This window comes from Streptopelia decaocto (genome assembly GCF_964273445.1).
Source record: "Streptopelia decaocto genome assembly, chromosome: 26".
NCBI classification, from domain to species: Eukaryota; Metazoa; Chordata; class Aves; order Columbiformes; family Columbidae; genus Streptopelia; species Streptopelia decaocto.
Genome location: NC_138681.1, coordinates 1,106,924 through 1,125,888, shown reverse-complemented (window position 1 = coordinate 1,125,888; position 18,965 = coordinate 1,106,924). Strand labels below are relative to the sequence as shown.

Below are 18,965 nucleotides of genomic sequence, written 5' to 3'. Positions count from 1 at the left end.
ATGGAAGCCCAGGGCCAGTCCTGGCCACGGAGACGGGCGAGCGGCTCCCGCGGGGGTCCCGCGGCACATTGGGGCGGGGGGAAGAACACTTTGGGTGGAAAAAGGAGCAGAACGGGGCGCACGGAGCACCCACCCCACGGTGGCTCGTCCCACCAAAAATGACTTAATCCCATGAGCAGCTTTTCCTTGCAAAAACCCCTTTCCGTCACCCCGAGATCTCTTAGAGAAGCTGGGAGCCTTGCAGCAGCATCCCCTCCTCAAGCTGCTGAAAAATCATCTTTTCCCCCCCAAAAAAAACAACCACAGGGGTCTGAGTTGGTGGGGAGGAGAAAACCAAAGGAGAAAGGGGTGGGGGGACCGAGCACCCTAAAAAATCCCTGGGGGAACCAGCCCCTCTCCTCTGGCAGAGCTATAACCCCCCCAGTCGCATCCCAGCAAGGAGCAGCTGCCACCAATCACCCCATAAATGGGGGGACAAATGTGTGGGGCAGGAGCACCCCCAGCTGGGTCTAACTCCAGGCAGCCCCAGTTTGGTCTCTGCTGGGGGATTTCAGGTCTAGGAGGTCACTGGTGCAGGGACTGGACCCTACTGGGTTTAACGGCGACAGTGAGAGCACGGCAGTGATTGCGGCTCCGGCGGGGACGAGCCGGCGTGGGGGTTTTTTAGGGTTTTTCAGCACAAAAGCAGCGGGAATTTGTGCCGCGGGCACCGCTCGTTCCCAGACACGGTCACATCGGCCGGGAAGGAGCGGGAGGGCTGCGAAAAGAACATTTCGAGACTTACTCGCCTGCAGATTTTGGCTGGACGGGGCTCGGGTCCAGCGGGGTGAGGACGAGCCGCTCACAGAGTCGATGGTGCGGAAGGTTGAGCCCCCGCAAGCTCAGCGCCTTTCTCTGCCGCGCTCGCGGCTTCGTCCTCCTGCATCAGCATCAGCGGAACCTGAGGCCCAAGGGAGCGAAACCTCCCCAGGGTAGGGATTTAAAGCCAAAATCAGCCCCCCCGGCACAGCGGCCGCGCTCCCTCGGAGCTTCTTGTGCCGGGAGAGCAGGACGGGGCTGTTTGTTCCACCATCCCAGGGGGGGAACAAGGGAATTTTGGCTCTTGTGCTGGGGGGCTGAGTCCCTCCCTGCGCTGGGGGGCAAATGGCTTTTCCAAAAGGTGCTGAGACCTCGGGGGGGGAAAAGTGTGTGGGGTGGGCAGATATTTCCAAAACTCCGGTGCCATTGGGGCGTGCGGGTCCCTGCTAAAAAGAAGGAATTAATAGGGGGTGCAGGGGGAAGGATGAGGAGTTCGGGGAGCATTTTTGGGGTTCTGCCTCCGTCCCCCCCCGGGAGCAGCGGCTGTACTCAGAAACAAGACATTATTTGGCAGCAGGCTGGCGTCGCTGCGGGTCGGGTACAAAACCATAATTGAAAGTTACAATAACCTTTATAATATAGCAATATATTTCATAGTTAAAATAAACTATTATGCTTTCCCCTATTGTTCGTTAAAAAAAGAAGCGAGCGGTACAGAGGCGAAGACGCAAACCCAAGTCGAAGCTCCTTCAGTCCGGACACAAACGGCTGCGAGTTTGCAGAGAGGCCGGGGGGGTCCTGGGACGTTTCCTCGCAGGCGGCGCAGGGACGAGGTTCGTGGAGAAAACCAACAGAAAATAACCCAAAAACCCCCCAGGGTTGTGTGGAAAATGAGGCTGGGTGGGTCCTGGGGGGTTTTGGGGTTCGGCCCCGTTGGCGCGGGGGGGTCGGGTGCTTCTCTTTGGGATGAGAACTCAGCGTCACGGGTTTTGTTCTTGTGCTTTTCCTCCGCCGCGGTGGTTGGTCCCGGCTCTTCTGGTCCCTTTTGTCCCTTTGGGGACACGGGCTCCAAAATGACACTCTCAGGTGTGAGCAGCGGCTGGGGAGCGGTTACCGGAGCTGTTACTGGAGCCGTTACCGGGAAGCTCCAGCTCAAGCTACCGATGCCCTGGGCACAATACGGGGGGGACACCTGCACCGGGGCTGCTCATCCGCTGGTGGGGACACGGCGGTGGCTCTGGGGGGCACCCCTGGGCCCGCAGCCCCCCGGTACCGGGGCTGCCACAGGCTGGACCGGAGCAGCTCCCGGCAGCGGCACTGGGGGGTCAGTCCCGGTGCGGTGAGCCCGGTGCTCAGGGTGACGGGTGGAGGGGGTGGGTGATGTGGGGTGTAGGGGTGTGAGATGGGGGTCCAGGGTCTGAGATGGTGGCCCAGGGGTGTGCAGGACATGGGGTGCAGGATGGGGATGCAGGGGTGTGCGGGACATGGGGTGCAGGATGGGGATGCAGGGGTGTGCAGGAGGAAGGACGTAAGGTGCAGGGTGACAGATAAGGGGTGCAGAGGTGCACAGGGTGCAGGATGGGGGAGATGAGGGTGCAGGACATGGGGCGCAGACCCAGGGCCGCAAGCGCTCAGGCCAAGGCATTTTTGGGGGTGTAGAGACCCCAGCATCCCCCCAGGCCCAGCATCTCCCGCACCGGCTGCAGCACCGTAGCTCCTGGAACCCACGCTTCGCTCCAGCGCCCGCTCCCGTCTCACACCCTCAGGTTTCCCAGACTTCGGCCTGTAAGCATTTTCTCGCTGGCGATACCGGTTCTCGAGTGTCAATGATTCCTCCGGCTCCCTGACACCCCGGGATCCACCTCTGACACCCCGGCCCTGTCGCGTGTGGCCTTCGCTCCTGTCTGAACCCAGGAACAGTCTTTTTCCCTGCAGGCTGCTGGAAATGCCGCATTTCAGGGTCCTCCTCAGAATTCACACCTTTTTCTCCATTGCCAGGCTGGAAACTCCTTACAGAGCCGGGCAGAAGCTTCTCCTGCCGGGGAGCTGAAGGGCACCCATGGGTGCACAGAACAGACCCGGGGGGGCTGCCCAGGCTCCCCCCACGCTGTGGTGGCACCGATGACACAAGGAAGAAGGGATGAGCTGCTCGTCCCCACAAACCAAGCAGCTGAGGACCCGACAAACACAACGGGAACAACCGCAACCAAGGGGCTCAACGCAACCGCAACTCGTTTGGCTGCAGCCTTCCTCCTCCTCCTCCTCCTCCTCGCCGGGGGATAACGCTCCTCGCTACCTCCCGCTTGTTCTCTCCGTAACGTTAATTGTGGGGTGCAAGGAATAAAAACCCACCTACCACCGGCAGCAAGTGGAGCTTCCAGCCAGCAATTCCTCCGGCCCTGCCGACGTGCGCACCAAATCCGGCGTTATTTATGGAAGGGCAAAGAGTTACGAAGGAGGAAATTGCAGGCTGGGTGTACCTGGAGTAGCACAGTGACTTTGATTACAATTACTGACACTGCCGGGCGAGGTGTAATTAATATCGCGGAGTAATTACACGGTTGCTTCATCTGTTTAAAAAATATATAAATAGCCTCTGCTGAGTTTTCATTGAAAGCAGCAAACACCAGCCCCAAGGCCGGAGCCCGAACACAACCCCGGGGCAGAACTGGGGAGGAAAATGAGGAGGAAATGGTGAAAGCAAGAACAGAAAATGGCCGGTTCCAGAAATAACCAGGTGGTGCCCAAGGGAACCTCAGGAAGCTGAACCGGCAAAGAACTAAAAATAAGAAAGAAAATATAAGCAACAAGGGCAGAGCGCCGGCGCAGCATGGTGCTGCGGCCCCCCCGCGGCACGGCGGCGACGGGCTTGCTTTTAACCAGATGAAGCACCTGCCCCCACGACGCCACCCCCTACCGGCGACCCCCCCACGGCCCCGGTGCGTTCGGCGCTGCCCGTTGGGCTCAAGCGCCGACGGGGTTTTTCATCCGGCAGCAAAGAACCCACGGGATCCCAAAACGCGGCGACATGAGCACCTGGGGACCCCCCCGTGCTGGGGCTGGCCTGCCAGCCCCTCCTCACCATCGCTGGCGCGGCCCCCGGCGCGTTAGGCACTGCGGTCCCGGCTCCGGCACATGGCACCGGGCAGAATGCGACACCGAGGAGCAGAAATAAAGTGTCCCTTGTTCTGCCGGGGGCAGAAAACACTCACGGCTCTGGGGAACCCCCCCCAGGCGGGTCACGGCCAATACAAGTTGGGGTTCGTGGGGGTCCCACTGATGGAGCCTGTGCCAGAAGCCACCGCATCGGTGACACCGCGATGGTGACAGTGACACAGGGAGCGCCCGGGGGTGTCCACGCAGGGGGGGACACCCCTCCCTCTGCTTCTTTGCTTCAGTGCTTCTGACTTTGTTGGTTTTGTGTGGTTTGTTCTGTTTGTTTTTCAAATGTGAAGACCTGAGATTGCGCGCGGGGCGACGCGGACGCCGGCGGCGTCACCTCCCGTCCCCTTCCGTCACCACGTCTAGAGGCACCTGAACGGCGGAGGGCGCGGGGATGCGATTCCCGATCCCAAAGGCGTTGGCAAAGCTCCGGCCCCACCGGCTCCGAGGACCAGAAGAGAAGCCAGAAAGAAAAACCAACCAAAAACATCCACGGAGACCTCGGGACCTGCGCGGAAACGCTCCCCGGGGGGATGTTTTAGCAGCTGCTCGAGCTCGTGTACGGGGTCGGGAAGGAGGTGGAGCTGACGCCGATGGGGCTCTCGGAGAGCGGCGTTTGGGGGGTGCCCAGCGGCACCGCGACCCCCCGTGTCTCCAGGACGGCGGCGAGCAGGCGCTGGTGCTGCTGGCGCAGCATGTCGGCCATCAGCAGTGGCAGGGAGTTGAAGGTGGCGCTGAGCTGCTCCAGTTTGGATTCCAGGCTGCCCAGTTGCTTCTCCAGGTCCTCGCTGCGGTCGTTGAGCTCGGTGATGAGGTCGTACATCACGTTCTGCATCTGCCGGGGCACGGCGGGGGGTTAGTGCCAGCACCGAGCCCCGCAACCCTTTGTTCTTATTAAAATATGAGGGATGAATGGAGCTGAAAGCGGAGCTGGAAGGAGCAGCGGGTGGGAAATCCTTCAGGATTGCAGCACGGAGCAAGGAGGATCCTCCACCCTCTGCCTGAACTCAGGGGAACCCCAAAACCCTTCAAAAAACACCTGGAAAACACCTCCCTGCTCGTGTACAACAGTTGGACTCGATATCTTAAAGGCCTTTTCCAACCCAAATGATTCTATGGCTGGGTGCGTGAGGAGGAGCGTGGTCATCCTCCCGCTGCTGAGGCCCCATCTGGAGTTACTGGGAGCAGTTCTGGGCTCCCCAGTTTAAGAAGGACAAGGGGGGAGCCCAGCGCGGGGACACAGAGTGTGAGGGGGCTGCCCCAAGATCCACCCGGCTCAGCCCCGGGACCCACAAGGGTGATCATCCCACAGATCCACTTTAGTGAAAAGAAACACGAGGGGTTGTGGGGGGGACAACTTGCCTTTGACAGGTCGACCAGGGTGTTCGCTTGGTCGCTCAGCTTCCTCTGCTCCATCTTCACACTCCGCAACCTGGGAGGGGGAAAGAACAACGTGGCTGAACCCCCAACCACAAACCACAGACCTGCCCACATCCCCAGCGATGGGACATTGTCCCATGTCCCTGCTGGGGGCTGGAGCATGAATCCCCCCCCGGGCCCTTACTGATGAATGGCTTGGAGGAATTTCCTCTGGTGCTTCCTGACTTTGGCGTGGTCGATCTTCTTCAGCAGCTTCGTGTGCTTGTAGATGAGCCACGTTTCCCGCAGGACGTTGGCGGCCGCGTTCTTGATCTGCAAGAGGAGAGTCGGCGGCGGGTCAGCGGGATGGGGGATTTCACCGAGACACCGGTTTGGCTCCCGGACCCGTCGCTGCAAGAGCGTTTGACTCGTCCCAGCTGGAGCGAGACGTTCGGCTCCGCTCACGCACCATCTCCTGCAGCTTCGCAAAGGGTTTGTTTTCCCAAATATCTGGGGCGAGTTCAGAGAAGGGGAAGGGGCTGGAGAAGGAGGTTGAGGTTGAAAATTTGGGGTAATTTCTTCCCCAAAGGGCTGTGGGGCATTGGAACAGGCTGCCCAGGGCAGTGCTGGAGTCACCAGCCCTGGAGGGGTTGAAACACACTCAGATGAGGTTCTCAGTGCCAGCGGTGGGTTTTGGTTGGATTCCATGACCTCGAGGCTCTTTTCCAGCCCCAGCTCCTTACCCGCTTGGTGAGCTGCGTGTCCATCATGAAGTTGTGGACGTGCTTCTCGGCTTTGGTGAGTTCCAGCTTCCGGGCAACCACGGCCACCACCAGCGCGGTGCAACCAGCGCCCTGCATGGGGACATCACCCTTGGTCACCCACATACAGCACCAACACTCCCACCCTCACCATTTCAACCCTCTAATTAATTAAAGCTCCCCCCCCCCCCCCAAACGAGGAGAAATCACACAGCCTGAGTGTCCTTGATGTGCTAACGATGTGCTGGGTAATTAACAGGAAAGGCTGATGACCCCCAAGCTGGGACCCCTCCCAATCGCTGGCTCTCCCCACAGCCTGTTCATCCTGGTGATTACCACTGAGCCGCCATCCCTGGCACGGCTTTGTCTTTGGAAAGCAAAGATGCCTGCGCTCCCTGCCGTGCTCGGCGCTCTCCCCCCTCCTGGCACGCTGGCACAGCCCCACGGCCTGGCAACCGCGCCTTCATTTATTAAAGAGTCATTAATTAATGTCATGCTCTGAGCCGAAGCCTTTAGCATCCCCTGAGCTCTTGGCTCCTGCTGCTCCTCTCTTCCCGGCAGGGCAGCTGCGGCTCAGGGAGCGCCCGGCACTGGGGGGTCCCCATGGGGGGGTCCCCGCTCTTGCCGAGGTGGGGGCTGCGCAACCGGGGGGAGCCACTGGGACAAGGGACACTTTGCCAGATGGTCCCTTGGTTCAAAGTCATGGCTGGCTGGCGGGAGCTCCGGGAGCACCCAGTGCCATGCTGGGCAGAGCTGGGGGGCTGGGAGGGCTCGGGGGCGCCCCACAAGTTGGGAGATCTCTGGGGCGCCCCGGGGTGGCCCCAGGGGACAGAGACCTCTGGACACGGTGCAGCGGTGACGCCGGGGGAGCGCGGGGGTGGAGGGGGCCCAGCTGCTCCGGCAGCACTTGGGACGGTGATGAGAGCCAGGCGGGGAGCAGCGACGGCCAAAGGACTTTTGGGGGCCCCCTGGGGACGTCCCCGACCCCGCCACAATCCGGCTGCCCCTCACCAAATAAACCCAAATCCACGAGCCTCAACCATCCTCCCCTTAACCAAACCACCGCGTCCTGCTAATTACTGCGCTCGTAATAATTGCAATTACAGCTTTGACGCCTTGTGCACGGACAAGCCGGCCCAAGAAGCTTGTCCCCGGATAATTCGGTGGCCCTGACGCCGCGGCGGGGACGGGTGAGTGGCGCGGCGCGGCCGTTACCATGATGCCGGTGAGCAGGCAGACCCCCTTCCCACAGTAGGTGTGCGGGACCATGTCGCCGTAGCCGATGGAGAGGAAGGTGATGGAGATGAGCCACATGGCGCCCAGGAAGTTGCTGGTGACGTCCTGCTGGTCATGGTACCTGCCGGGGAGACACGGGTGTCGGTGTCACCGCGGGGGACACCTGGGCACAGCGGCTGCGCGGCATGAAGGAGATTAACATTAATCAATTAACAACGGGGCACGATGTCCCGGAGCGACGGCATTTGCGCAATTTCTGGCACGGGAAAACCCACGTGGAGAAAACCAGAGCGAAAACTCGAGGGAAAGAGCTTCTGCTTTCGGTCAGACCTGTCACCGCGTCCCGGTGCTGCCGGCCGCAGCCACACGGTGATGGGACGAACAGCTGCGGCTCTGCAAAGCCCCTGTGTCCTCCCCCGCGTCCCGTTCCCCCCACGCCGCCCCCGGGGACGGATCCCACGGCGCCGCCGGCACTTGGAGCGGCTCAGGCGCTCCAGACGGAGCACACGTGGAGCGGCTGCGGCTTCGAGGATGCTGCGAACTTTCCACGGCAACGTTCCTGCCGAGCCGCCAGGTCAGCGGCCGCCTTGGCCGGCCCGGCAACCGGCTGCGGCTCTTCCGGCAAACACATCACCGGGGGCCACGGTGCCAGGATGCTCCCGGGGATGCAGCCCCAGCGCCGGGCTGTGGAACCAGCACCAAAGCCCCGGTTGGGACAGGGGGCAGGCAGCACCTTCGCCCTGCCATGGGCAGCACCCTCACCCTCCTGCCCGCACGTGTCCCTCTCCCCAGCGGCTTCTCCCTCCTTGTGAAATCAGGAGAGGGAAAACAGATGGAGCTTTTGGCAAAACCCCCTCCCCGGTTCGTCTCAGCTCCGCAGCAGTTGGGTTTTCTCCTCTTCTGAAATGTTTTTCCCCCCCAAGTAACCGGACACTCGATCGAGAGGTTGAGGTTGGATCTGGGGAACAATTCCTTCCCCAAAGGGCTGTGGGCGTTGGAACAGGCTGCCCAGGGCAGTGCTGGAGTCACCAGCCCTGGGGGGGCTAAAACACACAGAGACGAGGTTCTCAGGGACATGTTCGGTGCCAGGGGAGGGTAACGCTTGGACTTGATCTCGAGGGGCTTTTCAACCAAAATGACTCTGATTCAATGAGATCCTGGCACACGAGAAAGCTCCCTCAGCCACAGCTGGTCCCGGGAACATCGTGCTCCGGCACAGCCGGACAGACGGACGTTGCCTCTTCCAAGATGCGCTCTGAGCTGATAAACAGGAGCTGCCGCCACCGGTTCGACCCCAGTGTCCATTTCCACGTCCCCCTTGTCCACCCCGTGGGCACAGCCAGTGCCACGAGCATCGCCCCGGCCCCACGGTGCCACGGGCATCGCCACGCCGGCCCCGCTTCGGCTGACCCACCGCGGCGAGGAGCTCCGGGCCGGCTGCACGGCGCGCACACACGTGTGAACACGTGCGAACACACGTGCGAGCGCCGCGCGTGCTGCCGGCGGCAGGGCCGGCACCGCAGGCAGCCCGCGAGGTTGCTTAGCGACTCGCAGCCTCCCCAGAGCCGCGGCCCCCCCGCCGGCAGCGCTGCCGCTGAGCCCGTGGGCACCGGCGCAGCCCACGGTGCCGGGGGGACGCACCGCAGCCCGGGGACCCCGTCTTGGAGCGGCGCAGCGCTGGATGGGGGTGGCCGCGCAAGCCAAAGCAAACTGGTTTCCAGCGCAATCTGCCAGCAGTGGGGACATGGGGACACGGCCTGAGTGGCCTTTGCAGGGACTGTGCGGCACTTTGGGGACAGAGCATGGCTCAGGGGTCCTGCATCCCCTGGTCCTTCATCCCCTGGTCCTGCATCCCCTGGTCCTGCATCCCCTCAGTCCTGTATCCCCCCAGTCCTGTATCCCCCCCAAGTCCTGTATCCCCCATGGTCCCACATCACCCCCCAGTCCTGCATCACCCCATGTTGGTGCATCCTCCCCAGTCCTGCATCCCCCTCGATCTGCATCCCCCATGGTCCTGCATCCTCCAGTCCTGCATCCCCCCGTCCTGCATCCCCCCGTCCTGCATCCCCCTCCCAGGTCCTGCATCCTCCAGCCCTGCATCCCCCCGTCCTCCATCCCCCCGTCCTGCATCCCCCCATTCTGCATCCCCCTGTCCTGCACCCCCTGGTCCTGCACCCCCCTGAGCTCCCCCATCCCGCAGCTCCTGCTCCCCCCGGGTCGCTGCCCCCCAGCCCAGGATCCCCCCCAGGTTGGCGTCTGCCGCTCTGTAGACAGAGGGAGGTGGGGCAGCTCGTGGCAGCTGCAGCGCCGATGATCTGCAGCGCCGATGATCTGCAGCGCCTCGCTTGCATCATTTCTATTCTATTTGGTTTTTCCTCAGCATTAACGGCTCTTTATTTACATCGTGTTTTCCAGCCCGAATCTCGCACCTCGATTCTGAGGGTCGCACCGACTTAAAAAGATTTGGGGTGATTTTGTTAAATCCACAGACACCCAAGGGGAACACGCGCGTTGTCTCGGGCGCTTTCCTGCAGCTCCGAGAGCCCCCGGGGCGATTTGCTTTGGTGTTTTGGTGGCAGAATGGTGTGGAGTTTGGTCTCCTGGGGACAGGGATGGCCCCACATGGGGACAGGACACAGGACACCCTGGGGGGACCTGCCGTGGGATGGACGGTGCCACCGCTACCGCGCGCCATGACCGGGAGAAACCCCCCGGTGCAGCGCTGGGGGGCTCGGTCACAGCCCCCCTGTCCCCTCGGGGGACAAAGAGGCGCTGGCGGGTCCCCAAGGGATGGAGGCGCCGCGGTACCGGTCGCCACAGCAACGCCACGATGCCGCCCGGTTTGTCACCACCGGGTTGTCATGGCAGTGCTGGCAGCCACGCCAGAGCCCGCGCCAGGCGCCGCCGGCACCTCCGGCCTCCCCCGTGCACGGTGCCCCTGGTGTTCCCGCCAGCTGGCACCGCATTGTCCCCCGGCACGGGGACGTGTCCCCGGGCGCAGCACCGGCAGGACAGGGCTGGCCCTGGGGACGGGGACACGGCGGCGGAACCTGCGGCTGCCGAACGCCCCGAGCTCGGCATCCCCCACGGCGCTGGGGCATCCCGAAACACCGCGCCAACCGAAACACCGCGTTCCCAAAACACCGCGTTCCCAAAACACCGTGTTCTGGAAGCAACATGTCAACCAAAATACCGTGTTCCTGAAACACCACGTTCCCAAACTGCTGAGGATCCCAAACCATTGCACATCCCAACCTGCCGAGCATCCCGAACCACCGCTCATCCCAAACCATCGTGCATCCCAAAGCAGCGTGTATCCTGAACCACTGAGCATCCCGAACCACTGCTCATCCCAAAACATCACTCATCCCAAACCACCATGCATCCCAAAACACCGCATACCCCAAACCATTGCTCATCCCAAACCATCATCCATCCCAAAACACCGCATACCCCAAACCATTGCTAATCCCAAACCTCTGACCATCCTGAACCATCGCTCATCCCAAACCACCGAGCATCCCAAACCACTGAGCATCCTGAACTATCACACATCCCAAACCACCATGTGTCCCAAACCATCGTGCATCCCGAAACACCGCGTGTCCCGAAACACTGAGCATCCCAAACCACCACGCATCCCAAACCATCGTGCATTCCGAAACACCACGTGTCCTAAAACACTGAGCATCTTGAACTATCATGCATCCCGAACCACCGCTCATCCCAAACCATCGTGCATCCCAAAACACCGCGTGTCCCGAAACACCGCGCGTCCCAAACCACCGCTCACCCCGCCCCCCGCAGCCCCAGCCCCTCTCACCTCTCGCACACCCGCACCGTCCACGCCGCGATGATCCAGAGCGAGATGCTGAAGACCAGCAGCACCGTCCCGGGGCAGATGGTCATGAGCGTCTTCATGACGAAGCGGGTGTTGAAGTTGATCTTGTTGAGCGCCCCGATGCTGCGGGAGGAGGCGTCGGTGAAGAGCTTGCTGTGCAGCAGCATCACGCGAGCGATCAGGTAGAGGCGCAGGAACATGGGGATGGACAGGATGATGTCCACGTCCGCCTCGGCCCGCGAAGGCGTGTAGGAGAAAGCCAGGCGGGCTGTCCAGAAAAATTTGTACTCCCCGGGGATGGGGTGGATGGCACAAACCAGCATCTCCAGGCTGATGTAGAGGATGCGCTCGTACGTCATCGCTATCCGCCAGTCGTCGGCTCCGTTGTCGATCACAAAGAGCTACCGGGATGCAAAGAGCACACGGTTACCGGCACCCGGGCACGGCTGGGGATGGATGGACGGATGGACGGACGGATGGATGGAGGAGGAAAAGGTGGGAAGGAGCCTTTGCCATCCCCGCCGTGGCTCTGCCTGTGTGTGCCACGCTGGGGACACACTGGGAAGCTTTAGGATGCCCGGCCTCGAGCGCACCGGCACAAACCACACTGGCATGAGCCGCCCGGCCCTTCCGCTCCCGCCGGTGTCACCGACAGCCACCAAGGGCAACTTCTGGGAGGGAACACGGCAGCTGGAGCAGCCGGTGATGGGATCTGGTTGTCACGGCAACCGCCAGTTCATCCTGGGTACTGGTGACCGAGTCGGGGTCTCTGCGGGGGCCGGGGGGCGGCAGCTTGTGCTGGTCCCTCCGTGACGGGGACAAACCCCGGCAGCCTCGGGACAACTTGTCCCGGTGCGATGGGGACACCGGTGTCACCGCAGCAGCCGGGGCCGCGCTCAGGGCCTCTTGGCAAAGACGCCACTGGGAAGGGATCCAAGGGGGACGTGGCTGCCGGTGCCACCGTCACCAGCGTGTCCTCGACCCTGCTGAGCGCAGGGTGACCCTGGGCGGGGGGGCTGGCGCGGCGCCGGGAACAACCCCCCCGCTTTGCCGGCACGGCACGGCACGGCACGCAGGGCGCTCCCCCGGGGCCGGTGAGCGCCGCCGGCACTGACTCACAGAGCGGCCGTCCCCGGCCACCTCCCTTTCTGTTCCGAAAGCTCCTTTTAGCCGCTTTTGTTTGAGAAAATTGTTTATATAAAAGAAAAAGGCAAATAAAGCAGCAAAGCTCCAAGCTGTGAAGGGAGATCCTCGGCGCGTCAGGCGCTCGCGGCTGACAGCCCGTCCCTTCCTGGAGAGGGGTGTTCACAACAAACAGCTCGGCGGGAGGAAAGAGCCCGGGAGCCTCTTGGCTGCGGCGCTGGGCTCGGTTTGCTGGACAAGGAGACAAAGGGGGATTTGGGTATTTCCCCCCTCCCCTCGCACCAGCCCTGCGGCGCATCGCTGGGGTTGCCATGGGAACCGCGGGTACCGGGGCATCCCCAGCATCCCCAGCATCCCCAGCTCCGGCGGGGAAGGAGACAACAAGAGGCTGAGGAGGGGGAGCAGGAGGATCTTATCACCTGCAGCCCTGGCCGGGGGGCGACGGACTTGGGGACCCCCCCGGGAGCCCCCTGGGGACACCCCGGGAACCCCAAACCATCCCAGGCCAGCGGGTGGAGGGGACACGCAGGACCCCGGGAGCGCTGGGGAAACTGAGGCACGGCGAGAGCTGCAAACGCCTCAAAGGATTTAGCAATTAACGTAATTAATACTGAGGGAAGAGGCCAAAGCCAAGTCGTTCCCGGGGATCCAGCGGGGTGACCGCAGCCGGCAAGCTGCGGATTTACGGCCGGATTATCAGCGATCCCTTGATAAGCCCCTCTAAGATAACGAGTGATCGGCATCCGGCGGCGCGAATCAGCTCCAGTTCATCCCAGTCCCTTCCTGCCGCCGTGACCGGCCCGGGAGCCACCGGGGACGATTCAGTGGCCGGGACCGGGACCCCAGGGGGGGACGTCGGGGGGGACGTTGGGGGGGACACCGGGGGCGCCGTCGGCGGTTGCTCGGCCGGCCGCCGCGGTTGCACAACCCGCTCCCAAGAACAACAAGCGGAGGAAACCGCCGACCCCAAGCGCCAACCCGCCCCCCCGGGGTAAATATTATTCCAGTGAAAGCCAAAGCTCGCAAATATTTGCTTTGAGTGACCTGGTGAGGGCGGGGGGGACGGGGGGGGTCTCCCCGCACCCCCACCCAGCGAAGCCATCGCCGTCCCCCGGCATCGAGCGGGACAAGGTGGGACCTTTGGTGACCCAAAACCCCGCTGCGTGGTTCCCCCCGTCCCCCCAAACCCGGCGTCGCGCCGAAGCCGGATCCCAGTTCAGCCTTGCGGAGCGAACTGGGAGCTTTGGCTGCCCCGGTGCGCCGGGCGGGCAGGGAGGAAGAGCGTGGCCGGCCCTGATTAGCGAAGGATTTCACCGTTTGTCTTGGCAGCGCGGTGGCTCCGAGCCCTTCCTGGCCGCAGCCGCTGCCGCGTCCAGGCAGCCGGGCCTCCCGCCCCCCAAAACCCCCCCAGTGCCCCCAAATCCCCCCCAGTGTCCCCAAATCACCCCCAGTGTCCCCAAGACCCCGGCTCCGAACCGGGTGCCGCATCCCACGGGAGCACCCGCCACCCCACCCCGCGGCTCGGCGCCGGCGCCGCCGGGACCCACCTGCACCTCCCGCGTGTGGTAGGCGATGATGAGCCCCAGCAGGATGACGGTGGAGAGGCTGATAAGGCATTTCAGGGCCAGGGAGAACATGGAGTCCTGCAAGGAGAGAGCGGGGCGGCGTTACCGGGGGGACGCCACCGCGATCCGCACCCCCCCAAACCCACGTCCCCCCAACCCCGGTGCTTCAACGGCGCCGGGGCAGCGATGGCGCCGTCGGCAAGAGCCGCGCGTTCCCCACAATGTTGTTTTAAGCTGGTTTTGCCACCTTAATTCCCAGCCTCCCCTGGCTGGACCGCACGACACCAGCACCCCGGCTGCATCCGGCGTGAGCCCCGTCTTACGGCGCCCTAATGGATGGTTTAATTAGATCCTCCTGTTAATTAGCTCTATGTAAATCCAGCTGGTTCACTGGTGAGCCAAGCGGCTGCTCCCGGGGTGGCGGGGGGAGCGGGATTGACGTCCCCTCCCACGGGGTCCCCTCTGCACCCCATTTCAGTCACCGGCGCCTTCACGCTGCCGCCGGCCACCAACCAGCTCCACCGGTGCCGCGGCACCAGTGACCTCCAAACCAAGCTGCCCCGTGCCCATCCCACATCACTGGTCCATCCGCGGCACACTGGGAACCGGCACCCCGAGACCAGACAGGTTCATGGCACCTGAGACCCAACACACTCAGGACATGCTGAGATCTGGTATGTTCAAGGCGTCTTGAGACCGTGGCATGAACCAGCGTGATCATGGCATAAGAGACCAAACACGCTCCTGCCACCCCGAGATCTGGCACTGACACCCAACACGGTCGTGGCACCTGAGACCCAACACACTCATGGCACCCAAAGACCCAACATATTCGTGGCATCCTGAGATCTGGCACTGACACCCAACATGTTCATGGTACCCAAAGACCCAACATGTTCATGGCACCCTGAGATCCAACACACTCATGAAATGCTGAGACCCAGCACCCTGAGACCAAACACTTTCATGGCACCCAAAGACCCAACACGTTCATGGCACCCAAAGACCCAACACGTTCATGGCACCCTGAGACCAAACATGTTTGTGGCACCCAAAGACCCCAACGCGCTGAGACCTGACACACTCGTGACACCCTGACACCCAACACGCTCATGGCATCTAAAGACCCAACATGCTCATGGCACCTTGAGACCCAACATGTCCATGACACCTTGAGACCTCAACACACTGAGACCTGGCACACTCGTGACACCCTGACACCCAACACGCTCATGGCACCCTGAGCCCCGGCACCCCGACACCCAACACACTCGTGACACCCCCAGCACCCCGAGCTGCCTCCGGCGCGTCCCTGGCGCGTCCCCATCCCCGCCGGGCCGTTTCAGCCCAGCGCAGGGACTATTTGCCGCGGAAGGTGGCGGCGCATTGTTAAGGACTTGGCTCCGGCCGCGCAATTGTGTGGATATATAATGGCTGGTGCTGAGAGAAGCGCCGGGGACCAAACAAATGGCTATTAATAGGCAAACTTCCCGGTGGCACCGATCCTGCCCAGAGCACGGGCCGCTGGGTCACCGGGAGCCTCACGGGGACGCACCGGCCCTCCCGGCACAGGTTGCCACGCACCCACCACATGGACCGGTGCTGGATCCGAAGGGACTTGGCAGGAAAAGCCGCTGCCGGATCCCCCGCTCGCGGCAAACGAAGTGGTGGGGAGGACTTGGCTGGGGATGCTGCACCGCGGCGGTGCCGCCGGTGGCTCCGGGACACGGCGGCGCTGTCCCCACGGCGGGACGGGCCCCATCCCGTCACCGCGTCCCCGTGTCCCGGCTCAGCCCGGCCTGGGGAGCACGTGGCGGGGGCCGCGGGGCGAACTGGAGCCGCGCCAGGGCCGGCAGCACCGACACCCCCGACACGACAGCTGCCGGCGGCCCCGGCGCTTCGCTCGCGGCCACCAGCTCCGGTTTCCCACCAGGGGCTACCGGGAGGGATTTATAGACGGTCGCTCCGACCCGGAGCCGATGGACCAAGGGACCCCCCGCTGCACCGCGGCGGAGCCGGCGCGGCCGCGCGGCGCTGACTCACGGGGTCTCCCGCGCTGACACAGCAGCGCCGGCGAGCGCGGCAGCGGCACAACCGGCGTCCCCGGCACGTGGGCCCGGCGAGGGCGGCCGCGGCTCAACAGGCGTTACGGCCGGGTGGGGACGGCGCTTTGGTGCCGCTCGCGGGGAGCGGGAAGCGCCGCGAAGATGCTCTGGCCGTGACCCCGAGCGAAACGTCCCTTCCCACGGCGCGGAGCCGGTGGCGCACTCGGCACCGCGATGGGCCAGACCGAGGGAACCGCTGCGGGCAACCGGGAGCTCCCGGCCAACCGGGCACCGCACAGGGTCCCACGGGACCCCCCGGTGCGTCCCCCCCTCCACCTGCTCCGGCTCCGCCGCCTCGTCCGCGGCCCTTCCCACCCGGTTCCTCCCCGCGGCACAGGGACCCCGCCGGCACCCATGGGTGCCGCTGGCTTCCCTCGCCGGGTCGGTATAAATAACGTGCCAGATGTCTGTACAAAGCGTATTCACGCGGCTGCCGAGCAGCGGGAGCCGGAGCGGCGTGGGGGGAGGATTCCAAATCCGAGGCACCGTCCTGCGAGGCGAAAAATGGCAAATCATGGAGAAAGGGCTGTGGGGGAGGAGGGGGAGGCGCGGGGGGCTCGTGGCGCTGCCGGGGGCTCGTGGCGCTGCCGGGGATCGGCACCCAGGCCGGTGATGGCACCGGGGTCCCTGTCACTGGGGGTGGCACGTGGGGCAGCTTCACCGGGACCCGGCGCAGCGTCCCCAGCGCGGCACCGACACCCCCCCTGGCCGGGGTGTCCCCGTCCCACGCTCCACGGGGGAAACGGCTCCGTGTTCATCCTATGGGGTGGCGTATGGGGCAAACGGCTCCATGCTCATCTTGTGGGGCAACACATGGGGCAAGCGGCTCCGTGTTTATCCTACAGGGCAACATATGGGGCAGAAGGCTCCATGTCCATCCTATGGGGCAAACGGCTCCGTGGTCACCCCACCAAGCACCGTATGGGGCAGAAGGCTCCATGTTCATCCTATGGGGCACCGTATGGGGCAAACAGCTCCATGCTCATCCTATGGGGCACCGTATGGGGCAAACAGCTCCATGCTCATCCTATGGGGCACCATATGGGGCAAACAGCTCCATGCTCACCCCACCAGGCACCATATGGGGCAAAAGGCTCCATGTTTATCCTATGGGGCAAACAGCTCCGCGCTCACCCCACCGGTCACCATCCAGCACCGACAGCGCCGTGCCCGCCCCCCCGAGCCGCCGGTACCTTGGAGTAGAGCCCCCAGGAGAGCTCGGTCTCGATGACCATGACGACGATGCCGAACATGCCGAAGATGAGCGCGTAGTCGCTGAGCCGCTTCCTCTTCTCGAACAGCGCCCGCCGGTGCCCCAGCCGGTACCCGATGTTCTGCGCCTTGCGCTTGGGCCCCTTGGCGAAGGCGGCGGGGGCCGCGCGGGCGGGCGGGCGCTCGGGCCGGTGGGCGGCGGGCGCGTGGTTGTCCTCGCGCGAGACGACGATCTCGGGGGGTCCGCCGGTCCCGAAGAGCTGCAGCGGCTGCGCCTCCGGTTCGGCCTCGATGAGGTTCCGCCGGGATGCGCTGAGCCGGCTCAGGGGCTTCATCACCCCCCCGCTGTACTTGCAGGAGCTCATGGCGATCTCGGTGAAGGGGTTGCTGTCCCGCCGGTGCACCAGGGGGCTCGGCTGCCGGTGTTTGCCGCTCGCCGGCCCCGAGCCCGCCGGGTGGTCGCCGAGGTTGAGCTGGCTGCCGTGGCGGGAGGAAGGGTGGAGGGCGGCGGGGGCGGCGGGAGGAGGAGGAGGGGCCCGGAGCGACCCGGGCGAGGAGTGCAACAGGCTGTGCTGGAGCGGCGGCAGCGCGGCGGGAGGCGGCGGCGCCGGTGCCCGTTCATCCCCCGGTAACGGGCACGGGCAGCGAGCGTCTTCCTCCAAATCGCCCACGCCCGAGTCGTGAAGATGATGCCCCGACGTTTCCATAACGGCGGCACCGGCGCCGCGCTCCCGGGCACCGGTTCCGCTTTCCCGGGGTTCTGTGGCTCATGAATGGGGCGCCGCGCGCGCTCCCCGCCGCCGCCGTCGCGCGCTCGCCGCCGCCGCCGCCCCCGCCGCCGCCGCCGCCACCGGTTGGCCCAGCCCCGCAGCGCCATTGGCCGCGCCGGGGCTCCCCGCAGGCTGACATCATCCCCCCCTCCCCGCCCCTCCCCGCGCCCCCCGGCTCCTGCGGCCCCGCCGGGACCGCCAGTTCGGCACCGGCACCGGCACCGGCGGCTCCACAGCGCGGCCGCTGTGAGTTGGGGAGTGAGCTGCGGGGGAGCGGCGAAAAGGGACCTGGGGACAGCGGGGTGACCGTGGAAAAGGGGTTAGTTCAGATACTGCCAGGATATACTTGGGGAACATATATATATACATAATGTAATCTATACAGCCAGAGCACCCTGAGAACGCCCCATCCCATCTGATCTGGGAAGCTAAGCAGGGTCGGGCCCGGTCAGTACTTGGATGGGAGACCAGCTGGGAACAGCGGGTGCTGTGGCTGAGCCAGCACTGGGCCCTTGTGGCCAGGAAGCCAATGGGACCTGGGGGGGTTAGAAGGGGGTGGTCAGTAGGTCAGAGAGGTTCTCCTGCCCCTCTGCGTCCAGTTGTGGCCCCTCAGCTCCAGCAGGACAGGGAACTGCTGGAGAGAGTCCAGCGCAGCCACCAAGATGCTGGAGGGAGTGGAGCATCTCCCGTGTGAGGAAAGGCTGAGGGAGCTGGGGCTCTGGAGCTGGACAAGAGGAGCCTGAGGGGGGACTCATTGCTGGGATCAAGATGGAAAGGGGCAGTGTCAGGAGGATGGAGCCAGGCTCTGCTGGTGACAACCAGGGACAGGACAAGGGGCAATGGGTGCAAACTGCAACACAGGAGGTTCCGCTGGAAGATGAGAAGCAGCTTGTTGGGGTGAGGGTGGCAGAGCCTGGCCCAGGCTGCCCAGGGAGGGTGTGGAGTCTCCTTCTCCTTCCCCCAGGACTCGCTGCCACAGCAATGGGGGGGGTTGGACCATCATCTCCATCCCC

The 18,965-nt window shown here is 63.9% G+C and overlaps 1 protein-coding gene across 1 annotated transcript; it reads right to left on the bottom strand.

Annotated features, from left to right (window-relative positions):
- Nucleotides 1-494: 494 nt before the first annotated feature.
- On the bottom strand, nt 495-17,925 carry KCNN3 (potassium calcium-activated channel subfamily N member 3). The gene is made up of 8 exons (XM_082073059.1): nt 17,164-17,925; nt 13,848-13,943; nt 11,140-11,558; nt 7,296-7,437; nt 6,063-6,173; nt 5,525-5,652; nt 5,323-5,392; nt 495-4,795 (listed from the first exon to the last, which is right to left on the bottom strand). Exons 1-8 carry the CDS (start codon nt 17,887-17,889, stop codon nt 4,499-4,501), a joined length of 1,989 nt encoding a protein of 662 aa, XP_081929185.1. The 5' UTR covers nt 17,890-17,925; the 3' UTR covers nt 495-4,498.
- Nucleotides 17,926-18,965: the final 1,040 nt, after the last annotated feature.

Coding starts and splice junctions, on each gene's coding strand:
- KCNN3 (XM_082073059.1), bottom strand. CDS start 17,889: ATGGAAACGTCGGGGCATCATCTTCACGACTCGGGCGTGGGCGATTTG. Junction 6,174..7,295: donor GCCTGCTCACCGGCATCATG/GTAACGGCCGCG, acceptor GTCCCCATGCAG/GGCGCTGGTTGCACCGCGCT. Junction 4,796..5,322: donor CCCTGGTCGACCTGTCAAAG/GCAAGTTGTCCC, acceptor GTGCCCCGGCAG/ATGCAGAACGTGATGTACGA.